Genomic DNA, 16,311 nt, shown 5'->3' on the forward strand with positions numbered 1-16,311 from the left:
GGAAAGCCTCTGTCACAAATTGTGAACACAGTATGCAGAGAAATTCTCTAACCATTTGCAGGGTTTTTGCAGTTGGCTCAAAGGATTGCAAACACGTTTTTTGGGTGGTAAAGTAGTCTTGGTTGTTATGAATGTTTAAACTTTTCTATATTTATTGTTCAAATCAGAAAGTGCATGTCTGTCCGGTCTCCACCCAGGTCTCAATTGTTCACCCAGCAGCTTCTGCACTTTTATTGGTTCCATTTAGCATTAAATCTGATGACAAAATGATTTCTAATGTCAAGAATTCTTGTTTGCCCCAAATCAGTTACATGTCTTTGTGTTGTAGATTCCAAGGCAGTACAGAGTACTCAATTACTTAATTTCACAAATATTGTGTGCATTTGAGTCTGCACATTTAAGCTCCTATCAAATTGTGACCGAAGTTTTGTTACGTTTATGCAAAATTCCTGTAACAGGTACTCCAAATCTCCAAAACACTCCCAAGTGCAAAGTATCCGTTCTTTTCATATTTTTTCATATTTTTGTATCTCCAACTTGTTGTGACGAGAGTAGTCATCTAGATGAGATACAAACTTAACATCTGGTCAAGCTTTTTTCCTTAGGTGAGAATGAGATGACTTTAGATTTTAAACACTCTTTTGTGACTTGGGATATTGCTCAGAGACATTATGGCAGTGCTTTCATGCAGTGCACACCACAGCAAATGGAATAAACCAAAGTTTATGTGGAGGGATCTGAAAGACGGTCAATAAAAATGATTAACAATACTGTTCTAGCAAAAATACTGGCCTGGGGCAGAAGATCTCTAACTTTTAATGTCACAACACTTCCCTTTAGTTAATATCCACTCTGGCTGTATTTTAACAAGCCTGACTGGATTGTGTGGAAACCTGAGTTCGGGTGTGAGACCCACAGCCAAAGCTGTCGGGGACCGGAGACATTTCACAGGATGGTTTCAGTCCAGTCGTCCTCAGCTATGATGCAACTGATGCAATTTTCACTTTGATTTTGTGATATGACTTTTTGTAGAAAATTGGAAAGGGAAGGAGGAAAGGAGTGCGGTTTGACTTGAAGCTTTGGCCTCAGGACATCCTTTTCAGCTCTTTGTCTCTATTGCCGTGTCTCTGTTGTGTTTCAGGGTGTGTCCCTCCCACTCATTCATCTCTGCCCTCTCCTGTTCTCCTTCTGTTCACTCCTTCCCTCACCACTCCAGCATCCTCTTCCTTGCCATTACTCCCTCGCCCATCATGAACACACCTCCGCCCGCGGTCCTGCCGAGAGGCTTCAACTACAGTTCGCCTACCTGCGGAGTGTATCACTGCAACAGCCACGGGACCTGTGCAGCCCCTCCGGATGACAGTGTCGATCTGGCATGCAACTGCAAACTGGGATACAGGGGCCAATTCTGCGAGCTGACCGTCAACGGGTCCCTGAGCGCACCTCTGACCCTGAGTGTGATCGTGGTTGTCGTGGGGGTGGTGATCCTGGCCTTTATTGTTGCCAAAATGAGGCAGAGACAGAAGAAGGAGCGAAGGTATGGAAATACAACTCGATTCTGTCGCGAGCTTTTCAAGATATTGCAGCAATCACTGGATGTTACAGTAATGAAGACGACCTATGAGGGAAGAGCATGGGGAAGTTGGGACGAGCTTGGACTGTTGGAGTTCTGAGCCATTAGTTTAAGTCAGTACTGCTCAATATTGAGTGTTAATTGGATGTTTTTTATAAGTTTTTCGTGCATCAGTTAAGTTTTAATTTTAAGGAATTGTGATTCAAATTGCCATCCTTGAAGCCAATGCTCTATTTTAACAAAATATAGAATCTAACTGTTCAGTCATTGAATACTTAAGTGTCCACCATAAGCCAACATATTCATTGAATAACAATTGTTAATTTTAAGTTAAGGTACTCACGCCATGTAGAGGTAGGCCCACAAGCACTAATGCAATTAACTAAATAAAGAATACAAATGGTGAGGCAGATGTATTGCATGTTTTATGTTTTTATTTGATTCATAGTTTCTGATTTATTTCTGGGACAACCAATGTTACCGGCAGGCCAAAGAAAGGTCCCATCTAAAAGATCTGATGAGTCGTTATTGGTGTAATGTGGGACAAAACAGTCTCTGTTGAAATGGGGTGAATGAAAAGTAAAAATTGTGCTCAGCCTCTTAACTAATTGCTTTCCCCTCAGGTGATTTGAATATTTCTTGGCAAACAGTACTTCAGTAAAATGGATTTTGGCGCCGTAATGAAGTACTTAGCAGTTTTTTGGTTTGGCCCACTAATTTTGACTCTAACAGGCAAATTGTCCTGCGAGACAAAGACGGAAACGTCAGCAAGTTACAAATGTAGTTACTGGTTTTTGGTGGCTTTTTTTATTTATTTTTTTACTTTGGAGAGTTTTTGTAATGAACCACTCATAATATACAATGCATTGCTTGGAACAATATCTCTGTTTGACCATCTGATTTTATCACATCTTTTGTACTAATTGAGTCATTTACTAAAAATTTTGTTGTTTTTTTGTTATTCAGGAGACATCTGGCAGCAAAACAGGGCTACAACATTGCTGTATAATGTGGATAAATATAGCTGATACATAAGGTAAGCAATTGACCAGAAATGTTCCCTGAATCTGTTTCAGTGTTGCCTGTGGAACAAATGTAACTGAAAGGTGACTAAATGTCACCTGTCACCTTAATTCAAGTCAAACCAAGACTAAGTACAACAAAGTTCTGCTTCTATAGTTAAAATTGCTACCAGTCTATCAAATCAACACTACACTTTTACAATACTGAGTGGGTTATATGTAGGTAATGGGGGTAAAGCCAAGTAACATACTGCTGTGAACCAAGTCAACCCAATCATCTTGCCACATTAGAGAGGGGCCACCTAAAATACATATTTCATATTTCACCTGTTGAATGTAAAATATTCATTGTATTGTAAATTTAAAGGGATTTCAATTTTAAACTAATAACTTGCCTACTGTTCTATAAATGGAATATTACACTATTGTGTAAATATTTAAAGGCAGTTACGAGTAAAATACAAATATTAGTTTAAGTTTGTGCGGTCCCAACCGTTGCACTTGACTATTTGTACAGTTGGTTTTGTTCATTCATTCATTCATTCCATTAATACAGATCTACATGTTTGTTCAGCCTGAGAAAATGTCAACCTCACATTTGCTGCACATCATTCACATAATACCATGAAGGATCTCCTATTACTCAACTATTTATTTGATGGATCAGCTTTCCGTGCATTGTGCTTGAGGGTTTGAGCTTGGATGTTGAATATTTGTCATGGAATTCTCTCAAACTTTTTCCACTCTTTGTTTTCCAGGTGAGCCATATATGGTATATGTATACGGATGGATGGACAGCAACACTATTTAGCTTCCACCTGCGTCCCTCTGTGGAGCTCATAGCCATCCATAGCATTCTTGCAAAATGCTGGAACAGGTCGACATTTCTGCCTTGCTGACTGACTGTGTGATTTTCACCAGTGGTGTCCAACTCAATGCTGACCTGACGAACTGAAACAGCTTTGGTGATTGGTTTGATTTGTTTTCTGTGGCACCACAAAACTCTGATCCAAACTCATTATTTTTCATGTTTTCATAAGTGTTGAGACGGATAAACCAAAATGGCACTATTACCTTCACATTTCTTTACAGTTCACAGTTGTCTAGCATAAATACGAAGCAGGTAAGTGATTTAGATGTTTACAGAAGTTGGTTTTACCAACCTTTTTTTTTTTACTGAACTTGTCCCTCTCGTCTGCAAGAGGATGTAATGGACGAACGCATTGTTTGTGTTGAATTTATAACAGCGATGTCAGGATTTGTCTGTACATGTGTCCAAATCTACTTCCTGAATCACATTACTTGTTTGCAAAACCTTGTTTCCATGGATGAGCGGTTTGTGTCTTCTGATGCCAGGTGCAGTTTTCACAATTGTGCTAAAGTTCGCCCGTCACTTGCTCTCGCGGAGGGAGCAGCACCTTGTTCAGTCCTGCACACACTGGTGCTGCCCTCAATACTGAAGAACTGCTTTCAGACACTGAAAACCAAATATGGAGTCACTTAACTTCCATGCTCAGCCAGTAATTTTAAGCAGATTGTTTTAATAGCTGTCATTATAAAAAGCAACGTAACAGATGTTTGGTTTTTTTTTTTACTCAAAGGGATTCAATTATGTTTGCACAATTATCGTAATGTTACCTATGCATCTACCTGCCTTCATCTTCTGTCATTTACTTTGTCGTTTACGGTGTGCCGTCCCTCTCCCTGCAGAAATGCACATGGACACCACTGGCATTGTTTATCTGTGATTTCTGTCCGTTTTGAAACAATAGGGCTTTTCAGTTTATTACAAGACCTGAGTGCGGTGGAAGCCTATTTCAACATGAGCTTATACAAAACCAGACTCAGTAATGCTTTTCGCTCGGTACTCTCCGACTCTGAAGTTCAAACACAAGATCAAATCAGCCAACAAACAAACATCAAAGCGACACAGCATTCATCTTACCTGATTGACAAATGAAGATACTTTTATGCAACACAGCCAGTGTCGAGTGTTTTTAGGGGCTTTACTTTCTGATCTCTTGTGCAATACTGACTGAACCACACTGTTTTTACATGCCCTTGGTCCATTAGCTGCTGGTAGTCACATTATCAACACACAAATCATAAGAATTTCTCAGTTTCTGTTTTGGCATAGTGGCTTTCTACAATTGCCTTTATCGATATAATAGATGTAACAGATTTGCTAACATATGTTTCTTATGTTTACATGTGCTTTCATGTGTCCGACAAAGGTTTGATTACATGTTGGTCGGGCATCAAACGTATTTTATTTCAAGGGCTGCATGCAGCCCAGTTTGATCTTGGTTTGACCAGTTTGGTCAGTAAAATGATAGCATATTTTTATCTTTAGCAGGAAAATATTCTTAACTTAAATTTGTTTTGAACAACTTGAAATTTCATGAGGGAAAAAAGTGCAATCGGAAAATACCTTTGCCACTGTTATTCTTTTCAGAATTATGATATTGGCAAATTACGTCTCAGGCTACATGACTACTGCAGCGTTGAGCGTACAGATTTCAAAAACTAGTTACCAAGGTATAGAGCCCTTTCCTTAGTAAAAAGGCAAAGCAACCTTCACTGCCTCATCACTGATTTTCCAAGTATTGCCATTGTTTTTATAATCCCTATTCTGACTGGAAATGTGTGACCCCCCGTGGACAAATTGGGAACTGTAGTTTTTCCTCTTTTAATTGTCTTTTTTTTTTTAAATTGCAAGGTTGTCTCCAACACCACTCTTGTGGGTTGTTTCACACAACTAAACATAAGCAAATTGCTAATTGCTCTGCAAGTCAGTGAAACCAGGACTTCAGTTTCAGCTGTGTCCTTTAAAAGGTTTGTCAGCCAGCCAAAACTAAAACATGTGCTTACGTCATTTTCAAATTCCTGTTGTGTTGACGATGTCCCACACATTTCAATTTCAATTGAGACAAACTCGATCCACTGAACTTTGACTTGTATTTTTCTTTATATATAGATAATGATGTTTGAATTGTTTTTTGCTGTCGTTTACCATAATGAATACCCCCCTCAATTCTTCCGAGAACATTTGTACTTTTTCACAATTACATCTTAGTTTGCTGTATATAGTCACTGTTTAACAAACTGCATTTCATTTTCTGTAACCATTGTGTGTGTTCTGCCTTCTGAATATCTACAAAATCTCCTGTAAGCTAATGATTGATATAAAGCCTCAATATTAATCCCACCACAGATCAATCAACATTAATAAAGTCTGTTTGGATTAAGACAAGTTTTTTCTTTGAATCCTATTTAACACCTCCAGTGTGATTTGTCAGGTTGTTGCAGGAAGATGTGCTCCTCTCTTGAATTTTACATGAAACAACACAAGTGTGGTTCTTTTTTTATGTTCAGTTGTAGCTGCAGGGTGTCCCTGTTTATTGGCTCTCAGAACAGAGACTGTTAGGCTGTGTGTTTGTTGTTCATGCTTCCTGTTGAACCTCTCTGTGGGATCCAGTGACGTGATATCAGCTAGTTTGTTAAACTCAGCTGGGACTGGAGGCTGATCATTGCCGACTTCGTCATGTGAGAAAGAATGTTGTGTGATCTGAACAGGAGCAGTTTTGCATGCTTGCCGTACAGGCGAAGCGGTGTGAAATCAAACCCAGAAGACATTTCAGTACTATACTTGCATGTGATGAATTATTGAAGGGGAACTCCACTGATTACATGCATAATAACAGGGTTTCTGTCGACAGGAGCACTGAAACGCTTGCAGAACAATTGAGAGAAATACCTCAAATTATGCCACCTACTGTATGGAATACAGATGAGATGTAGAAAATTGGTTACAAACGAGCTTTTTGATATAGTTTCAACCTGAAATCCTCTCCCATTTGCCAAAACATTACTGTGAAACCAAATGCTGAAACACGCCTTTAAAGTGAAAGCATCAGACAGTTTTGCACCACGGTGATTTATTTCATAGTCGCAAAAACCAAGCTTGATCTCAATTCTGGAGATGTGTGTGTGTATATATATATAGCATTATTTCAAAACAGACATTCTGAAAGTTCAAAATTATTAAAACATACAATTGACAAACCTGAAATTTCTTGAGAAATGTTTGCAATCAAATTGACCAGATTTTTGTTCTAAATTTGTTGGATGCTACTTAAAAAAAACTCCTTTCCTTTGGCTGCACGATTTTTCATGTCTTCACAAAATCATCTCCAAGAAAAAAAAAATATGTAGCTTCACTGCCATCTACAGATCTTGGTCTAGGTGCTCCATGTTCAACTTGGTGAACAAATAGTACAAAGAAGTTAACTTTTCAGCTGTGTTGGATCTACTGGCAGAATAGTTTTTGTTCCACTGGCATCATGTTTGACACTCCTGTTCTAGAAAAGGTCTGAATGGTTTTCTTTGATAAGTGCAACTTTGCTACTGTTGGAACAAAGATTTGTGTCCCTGCTGCCTTGTCTGTGTATTTGTGTCCGGTTAGGGGGAAATAGATTTGACAGAGTTTATATTTAATTTGCTTCTGAACAGTAAAGCTGATAAATGTAGTTGCAAACCTCAAGGTGAGAATATGTGCTATGAAAGACATCGCGTTTAAGTATTTCATTATACAGTTGAAAACACAAAATGAAGTAGGTTCTTTATTTAAACCAGCATTTACGTGACAAGCTTTTTTTTTTTTTTTTATTACAAGAACCTGCATTTCAGTTGAGTGACTGAAGCTCATCTGCATTGTTATGAATGATGTTTTTGTTTTCATTGAGCAGAAGAATGTAGTGTTTATTCCCATACCCTTGACTACTCTATTATTTTTACCTCGTGTATTTTTAGCCCCTGGATAGGCGGCGTGATTGTAGAGGTTATAAATTGTGCAAGACATTGTCGCTTTTCTCTTTTGTACTTGATGAAGAAAAGCAAACGTTGATTTAATATTGATTGTCTAAATTTGTAGAATAAGTAAAAATTGGTTGGCTGATATTGTTCAAGTGGTAGAGTTGCTGATTGTGGGGAAAAATCTGTATAATTTATATACTGTCCCTGTTCAGTAGGTTTTCTCGACGTACTCCTATTTAAATTACCTGAATGGGTAACTGTGGGTCACTCTCTCTCTCTCTGCCCTGTCCAACATGTATCCTGCCTTCATCCATATAGTCAAGTGGGATCAACTCCAAGCACCACATGACCTTGGATATAGAAAGTGGATGGATGGATGAATGGCATATCTTTCTCCGATAAGAATATATATGGACACATCATTTTGTTTTTTTTCAACACACCCTTGGGGTTGTGTTGACCAAGGGATAAAACACTGCCTGAGGTATATGCAGATCCCTGGGGAACCAGATGCAGTTATATATAGTTTTACTCTTATTTGTCTTCCACCTCTCCAGAAGGCGCTCAACCTGAATCCCGGACTGACAATGACAGAAAACAGTATCTCCATATCCTGCTCTATGTGAACTCAATCCCCTGCATCTTTTACACACTGTCTGCTTCAGTGTGTCTGATGCAAGTTATTGTGTTTTTCCACTGGACTTGGTCCAGTTGACCTGATTCAGTTTGCTGTGAGACTTGATGACAATCCATCGACTCGCCATGAAAAAGTATTATACAGCTAAATATAGGTTTTAGTTACCATTGATCATGTACTTGATTAAGCTAAACAGTTGACGTGTTCATGTGAAGAGAAACTAATAAAACTTACACTTTTATCAGTGTTCATTTTCATATTTATGCAAATTTTGATATCACTGTTTGGTGGCTTAATGACTTAATGCTGCTGTGGCTACCTGCCGCATTTGATTATTTCTTTTTCATGTTTATTTTGGTGACCATCTGCAAAAGGCTTGCCAGGAACTACAGATGGCCAACAGTTTGGAACAGTGACGCATTGTCTGAGATGTTTAACCGGTCTGAACAGGATTGACAATGTTGTTGGACAAGATGCAGAAAGAAAGCCAGCTCTCAGACCGGTCCAACTGCATTGTCTGTATACTTACGAGGTGAAGACAGCCAGCCAAGTGTGTGAAAACCCTGAAAGTGCTGTTAAAGCTCGCCTGGCCTATGTGTTTGAATAGAGTCGATAATTACTTTTGTTTTGTCTGGCTATGGCAATGCAGAAAGCCATCACAATTTGAAGTTAACATTCTGGAAGCTCTGGACTGGTAATGTTTATATTGCATTAGTAATGCTGCCATTAAAGTCTCCACCAGCATGCATTACTGTTTTTTTATGCTTTGCTCTTTGATGAATTATTGCAAACATCTAATCTCCGTTGAATTACCACCACAACCAAAGTAATTTCCTGTTCTCTGGCCTCAGACTGTTTCATTGTCAGTACACACCCTCCTGCTGTCCAATCTGAAAGCATTTCATTTGCTTCCATTCAAGCTCAATAGAAAAATAGAAAAGGTAAAATTAAAAACAGCAACTCAGGCTCATTTTCTTTTTTTCTTTTGATGTATTAAACTGCACATTTATTAAACGGCACTTTTATATATTTCATAGCACAATATTGAGTACAATATCGATTAATTCTAATCAAGATGGGTCATGTTTACAAAGTGCATTGGAATACAGTATTTACATTTAAAATCAGGGGACAAATAACAGAAAATGTAGGGGGGGTGTTGGCCAGCTTCCGCACAAATATGTATGCTGATTTAAGAATGAGGGATATTTACAACTTGAGCATCATTTAAAGATTGAACAATACAACCACCTTCACATCACTTTCCTTCAGGCTTATGAAACAGCAGAGCTTTAATTCCCCACAATTCAATGTTGGTCTTACAGCCAGCTCTTTCCTTTATCCCACATTACATTTATTTCTACCTATAAGTCTGTAATTACACTTGCTTAAAGTGTGTAACTATGATCCATTAGTGCTGTTACTCAGAATTAAGCAGAGCCACTTTAATCTGCAGCCTTGTGTCACCAATTAAACACCCCCAGGTAGCTGGGACAGTCCAAATGCAATCCTGTAATACTCAGAGGCCTTTAGAGTGATTCTGCTTCACTTCATGTCTTCACAATAATCTGTATAATAGTATTTCATTTGATCTGTTACTGCTTAAATATTCTGTTATGGCCACAAAATACCTCTATTACCCATCATGGAGTGTATGGGGACTTTGACAATACTTCGTAGTTTCTCTAAGTCAACACTACAATACTTATCTCCTCCTACAATGCAATAAAGTCCCTTTAGGCAGTTTTGCTTTTTTTCCATCGATGACTCTCATAGATCTGCGTCGTAGGGTGTGCCGTTGAAGGAGATGTTGGAAGGGGCTGCGGGGCTCTTGGCCCTGGGGAAGGACACATCATCGTCCTGGGATTCCTTGCTGAACGTGCTCCTGGGCCGGTCCAGGGTGGGCACGTCCACCTGTCTGGAGGGGGGAGGATTCTGGCGCCTGCCGCGGTTGGTGACCTCTTCCACGGGTTTCTCACCCCGGTTCTTGCCCCCGCAGCAGCGGCAGATGCCGATGAACATCACGAAGCCGCCCAGGATCTCGAATATCCCGCCGATGTAGCCCAGGATGATGCAGTAGCCCACGCGGATCTCCGCGCCCGTGGTCACGGTGGTGATGTTGTTGAGGATGTGCGTGTACCAGGAGATGGGGATGATGGTCATGACCCCGGACAAGAAGATCAGCAGCCCACCCAGACCGGCCACCGTCCAGTTCGGCCGGTCCTTCCAGCAGCGCACCCCTGGGATCGCCACTGCCAGCCCGATGAGGGTGACGATGAGGGAGGCCACCATCAAGCCCTGCGCCACATCGATGATCTGCTCCTCGAAGTACGGGGCGTCTTCCTGTGTGCAGTCCTGCGACGTGGAGGTCGAGGTGGTCGTGCAGATGTCAAAGATGCCCTGTTGGATGATCTCGTTTTGGGGTCGCAATGGGATGTTGTTGAGGGTCCTCCAGTTCGGGGCCACGGTGGCGGTCAGGTCCAGGATCCAGCCGCAGGGAGCCAGAACCATCCCAAAGATCAGGATTCCCGGTGTGCGCATGGAAGTGCGGATCCATTCCCGGGGCGTGCGCCTCCCAAAGGCTGGCATGGTGCTTTTGTTGGTGTTGATGCGTGTGTTCGCAGTCCCAAAAGTGGATTGGCTCTGACAGGTGCGGCAGTGGATCTTTTAATAAAACGAGTCTGGCTGAAACCTGGGACGGGGCGGGGCTTTGCGCTCACCTGTTTGGCTCTGTAAAGAAGATAGGTGTGGCACTTTTTCATCCTGTCCAGCTGCACCGGGGGAGGTGAGAGTTTCGATGAGCCATATTGTCTTGCAGATAGCCTATAAAACAATGAACAAGATAAAGTGTAAATGGATTATTCCCGTATCAACTCGTCTTTTGCTGTTTCTTGTTTAGAAAACAACCAAAACACTGTAAGGGCATGTCAGGTTTTGCAGGTTATAATCATAAATGTAGACTGAATTTTCATTACAATTAAAGTGAAAGGGGCTTCACCTACTTTGATGGCAACACTAAAAGTAAGTTATTTGAGGAGCTTTTTAATTGCCCAACAAATAATTGCAGGGTTGACTGGAACAGGGTGAAACAGTTTGTAAGGTGGAAAAAATGAGAGTTGTCATAATCCTTTACAAGTCCATAAGATCATGCATTACAAGTGATCGCAAAGGAGACTATATATGTATAAGACATTTGAAGTTTTCTCATCGCCAGACTCTTCCCTATGGTACTAAATCACTAAAACTCATATAAGTATACACACACACACACAGTTTGAAATCACATTTTGAGTGTAGACATTTAATACACGTATCTGATATCAGTGCTTACTATTGGGAATGCAATAAAGTCAACTAAATGTAGAACTTTTTTTGAGAAAAAGTAAATATAGTAATAATAGTGATTTAACTCTTAGCCAAATTTAGTCCAATTCAAAAAAATATTTTATTTTTTGAGGTCTGATTCAATACATGATGTCATTTTCTCTCCACCTCAGCCTGTGGCCACTTGTGTTGGCCACAGACTGAGGTGGAAAGGAAGTGCTACATAAAAAAACAAGACAAGTTAACTATCTCACTCCTTAAAATTGGGATTAAAGTGTTTTGTCAGAATATTCCAAATTAACCTTAAAGTTATTATTTTGACCGTTTCAACTTTGGCCTCACAACATATTCTATTTAAAATGGCAGTTGCATTTATTTACTCAACATTTTCAGGACAACCAGGTTTCAAACTGTAAAGTTGAAGTACTTTTTTCTACAGTGCGAGTGTTTATTTGGAAGTGTTTACTTTCAAAGGCAAATTGAGCTGGAAGGTTTGTAAACAACTCAAACTTTTGCAACTTGTGGGTCAATAGTGTCTTGCAGGGTCATCTGAAGCACATAGTCAAGTGACCAAACCAGTTTTTAGACATGACAAAATCCACATTAAAATTATTTCGTGACAGAGATGGTTCAGGATTACAATTTTTGGTGTGTGCCAACGTGGCACCTTCATGGTAAAAAAGTTTACAACATGTTCTACTTGTATAACTTGTGAGTGACGAATAAACGTCTTAAATTGAATGTAGTCCTACAGGAATCTACTAAGCACTGCCCAAATACCTTTTTGCTTCTGAGTCATTGTCTTTCTCTGCATAGCATGTTGCATTCCTTCCGTCTGCAGATCTGATTTGTTGTTTCATTTCCCCTTCTAGTTTTGCATTCACACTGCTCTCTGCAGGACTCCGACTCAAGTTGAGCTGATCTTCCAAAGAAAATGGATTATTCATAACTGCTAATAAAGTGTCCTCAGAGGGGAGCTGCTCTTGGTGCTCATTAATGATGCTCTTAAACCCTTGAACATGAACATGACTCTGATGAAAGCAGACTGGATCAAGAGTGTGACTGTCAGACAGCCATCAGCTGTATTGATCCCGCAGGAAAGTGAATTGCTTGCTAAGGAACTGCTCAGCACAGGAAAAGCTGAAGTTACACCCTGAGAACGTGTTCTTACTTTGTCATGATAACCCATCATCAATAGCCCATCAGAATTTAACCCCAGACGAATTCGTTGGTGGTTGACTGACATTTGATTTTCAGTGACAATCAATATGAAGAACTGCATTTCTCTGGTCACGGTTTAAAACATCAATGTTGTGTTGTTCACTGGAGTAAATAATTGCCGCTACCGGTCATTTAGTGCCCTAAGCATTATGAGATAATCAATGCTATAATTTCTCTTTGAGAATAAAAAATGTACATCAAAATAAATGTGTTCCCCTGAAAAATCCAAGGTAATGTTTTAAAAGATGCTGGAATGGCTTTGGTTTTGTTTGGAAACACGCTTGTGTCCTTTGACACACAAAGATCAGTTAAAAGAAGAATGGCAGGTATGTCAGACCTGACACCAGGGTGCTCCGTTCCCTTCATACAAGCTGAACCACTGTGGCAGCTGTCACGTGTCAGCAGCTTTCACACATCACTCATGTCGTGGCTCATCCAGAATATTAAACGACAACACAAGGTAGCACAAGGACCTGCACTGCCTACAGCTCTATTGTGTACGGAAAGCCACAAAAATAACATATTACATAATATGTCAGTGGGAGTTTGCATGATCAGTTCCATCTTTTTTAGGCAAATCTGTAAGTAATCAAAGATGGTGGCTGGAACAAATCTTGCATTCTGTAATTGAAACACAATTTGCCAGATCACTGGTCCTTCAAATGACTTTGCGAAAACCTCTGTTTACATTTTCCAATCATCAGTTTTGTTTAATAAGTTTAACACTACAAAAACAAACAAACAAACAAAACAAAAAACGTTTTGTAACCTGCCCATGCAAAGGAACTAGTTGAAAGCTCATTTTCTCACTTTGGTTTTATTTTGGTAGGATTGTCAACTCACGCACATTGAAGGTCTCATGTGTATATTCTTTTTAATTCATTAAAATACAGTCCTTCCATCCATCTTTTCTATCTGTCTACCTATCTATCTTTTTTCTAAATTAAGATTGGAGAGTGCTGCAGCCGATCCCAGCTGACAATGGGTTGAAGGCAGGTTACACCCTGCACCAGTTGTCAGTCCAGAGAAACACACTCACACCCACAGGCAACATGGAGACACAGAGTTCACACTGTGTGAACTAAACACAGAATGAGACGGGACTTCAATCAAGAACACTCTTGCTGGGATGCAAGAGTGCAAATAACTACCCCACAGATCCACCTTAGGGCAAACCTGGATATGATTCTCTGAAGATGCTCTGATCATTTTGATAGTGTTTTCGCCAATGTTTTGAGGCGTCCTTCACTGCAATGTCACTTTTGTTTAGCAAAGCAAACGCTGTACTACAGCAATTTAAAATATATTGCCTGTCCACTAAGACTGGCCTGGTCATGAATGACCTAAAGTGGAACAATTTCTAAAGACAGATATAAGCTATTCTTAATTCGGCCACTGGATGAACCATAACACAACCCTGAGACTCAAAAATTAAACAAATAATGCTGAAATAAGTACTAGCAAACGTATTGCTTGTGAAACAGCATTGTCATGAAAGTAATATTGTGAGGATAAGTTCATGAGAACATGCATATTTAAGAAAAGACTGTTTCCCCCCCAACATAAGTCTGGTCTGAACAAAAAACAATTGAATATAATATTTCAGATTATAATTGTTAGAATTAAGGTTTGACCATCATTGCTTTTGCAAAAGAAAGTTCATGTGAACATTTTTCTAGATGTCAAGTTTATCTTTGCAGTAAAAATAAGAGAACCATTTTCACACAGGTTAATCCTGTGGCCATACTGAAATCAAAAGTAAATTATACTTATGTGGCTCCTGAACTTAAATGAGTTTGACACCTTTTGATGATTAGCTGTGCTCATTCATGGTTTTATAACTTTTGCTTCATGATGTTTTTGAAATCTAAAACTGGAGTTACTTCCGTGATGGAATTGTTTTGGTGTGTGGAGTGTGTACGTAAGTCATGACAGCAAGTCATGATGGCAGCGTTACAGTGGAGGAAGTAATTTGTGGCAGCTGTTGGAAGCCTGCCATTGACAGAATGTGATGTTGTCGAATGTTATGCAATGTGTGCTATATCCAAATGTTGTGTTTTATTTTAAAACTGTACATTTCCCAAAATGTGATTGTTTTAACACACACACAAAAAAAGGATTTTCAAAACAAAGGACACATGTAAGTCTTTACCAAATCTTCAATTATTGATGCCATACATAAAAAAAAAAAAAAAACGTGTAGTGCAGATTTAAATGTAAGAGCAGGGCTAAATATATTCATCTGCACCCGGAGGCTTGAAAGGCTGTCTTGCAGAATGTCTGCTACTATCTGGTGGCCAATTATTGTAACTACTATAATATTCCATCAGTAAAACTGTCCGCCCATGAAGGGAAGTTTTTTCCAAACTTTGTTTCCAAACAAAGTATTTGTTTTTGAAGTGTGATCATTTTCTCAGTCATTAGCTGCAGTGTTGCATTTGTAGGGGGGAAGACATCAGTCTGACATCATGTCATGATGTTTAGGGAGAATTTGATCTTGGTATTTAGGTTTCTCTCTCCAGACACATGGGTCACTGATTTGAAAAGCCAGTAATTTAAAGATATGGTATTGATTTCCAATATGTTTGGTCTGTGTTAAATGGAATTATCTGGATTCTCAGTAGGCTGACTGCATAGATTTATGCATTCTTCTGTGTTGTAACCCCTCCAATTTTTGATTTAAAAGTCTTTTCGGGCAAAGTTGAGTCCAAGATCACACTGGAAGACGAGATTGGATTAGGCTGTAACAGGACAGCACAATGATTCAAATTTAACCCTCTCTCTCGACACCATTAAACATGGTCATGTACAAATAACTGATATTACCATTCAATCAAAAATAACTTGACATTCATGCAGTAGAAATAAAATTGATACATACAACTTCATACAACAGTTAGTCAGCTCTTTCCCGGGACAATGAGTAACTAACCCTCCACACCACACAGGCAATATTGCATTTCACATTAACATCCCTCATCAGAGAAGTCCTACTCGGACTCCTAGTGAAGTGAGGCTTCACACACTTTCAACACAGAGACCTACTTACATTTATTTTGTTGGGTTACATATTGACTATTCATATTCAATATGAAAAAACCGCAATCCCTAAGTACTATTTATTTATTCTATATATATTGGGCTGCACAGTGGTCAAATGGTTAACACTCTCACAGCAAGAAACTCTGGGGTCAAATTCCAGCCAGGCCATTCTGTGAGGAGTTTGCATGTTCTACTCGTGAATGCATGGATATCCTCCCACAGTCCAAAAACATGCATGTGTGGTTAATTGGTGACCATAAAATGACAGTAGGAGTGAACATGAGGTTGTCTGTCTCTCTGTTTGTCCTATGGTGGACTGACGACCTGTCCAGGGTGTTTCCTGCCCTCGTCCAGTGTTAGCTGGGATTGGCTGGCCAGGATGAAGCAGTATTCAAAATGGCTGGATGGATAGATGAAGGAAGGAATGGATGGATGGAATATTTCTCTTCTGGAATCAAAAGTAAAAACCATGTTGGGAAAAATCATCCCTCAAAGACTTCTACACCTTTCCTCCTGGTGACCCCCTCGCTCCTAAAACTATCTGGCTCCCTCTAGAGAACGGCCGCCCAGCACTTGGAAAACTTTTATTTTCGCATGGATATAATAAAAATGTTCATACGTATTTGTGTTTATATATTATTTAAACATGTATAAACCTGTTCCCACACACTTGCAAG

The 16,311-nt window shown here is 39.6% G+C and overlaps 1 protein-coding gene across 1 annotated transcript; it reads right to left on the minus strand.

Annotated features, from left to right (window-relative positions):
- Positions 1-9,038: 9,038 nt before the first annotated feature.
- Positions 9,039-10,664, minus strand: LOC308140568 (claudin-23-like). Its single transcript, XM_080510398.1, has one exon. The coding sequence runs from the start codon at positions 10,634-10,636 to the stop codon at positions 9,818-9,820; it is 819 nt and encodes a 272-aa protein (XP_080366524.1). The 5' UTR covers positions 10,637-10,664; the 3' UTR covers positions 9,039-9,817.
- Positions 10,665-16,311: the final 5,647 nt, after the last annotated feature.

The sequence above is a fragment of the Blennius ocellaris genome (genome assembly GCF_963422515.1).
Source record: "Blennius ocellaris genome assembly, chromosome: 15".
Classification (NCBI taxonomy): Eukaryota; Metazoa; Chordata; class Actinopteri; order Blenniiformes; family Blenniidae; genus Blennius; species Blennius ocellaris.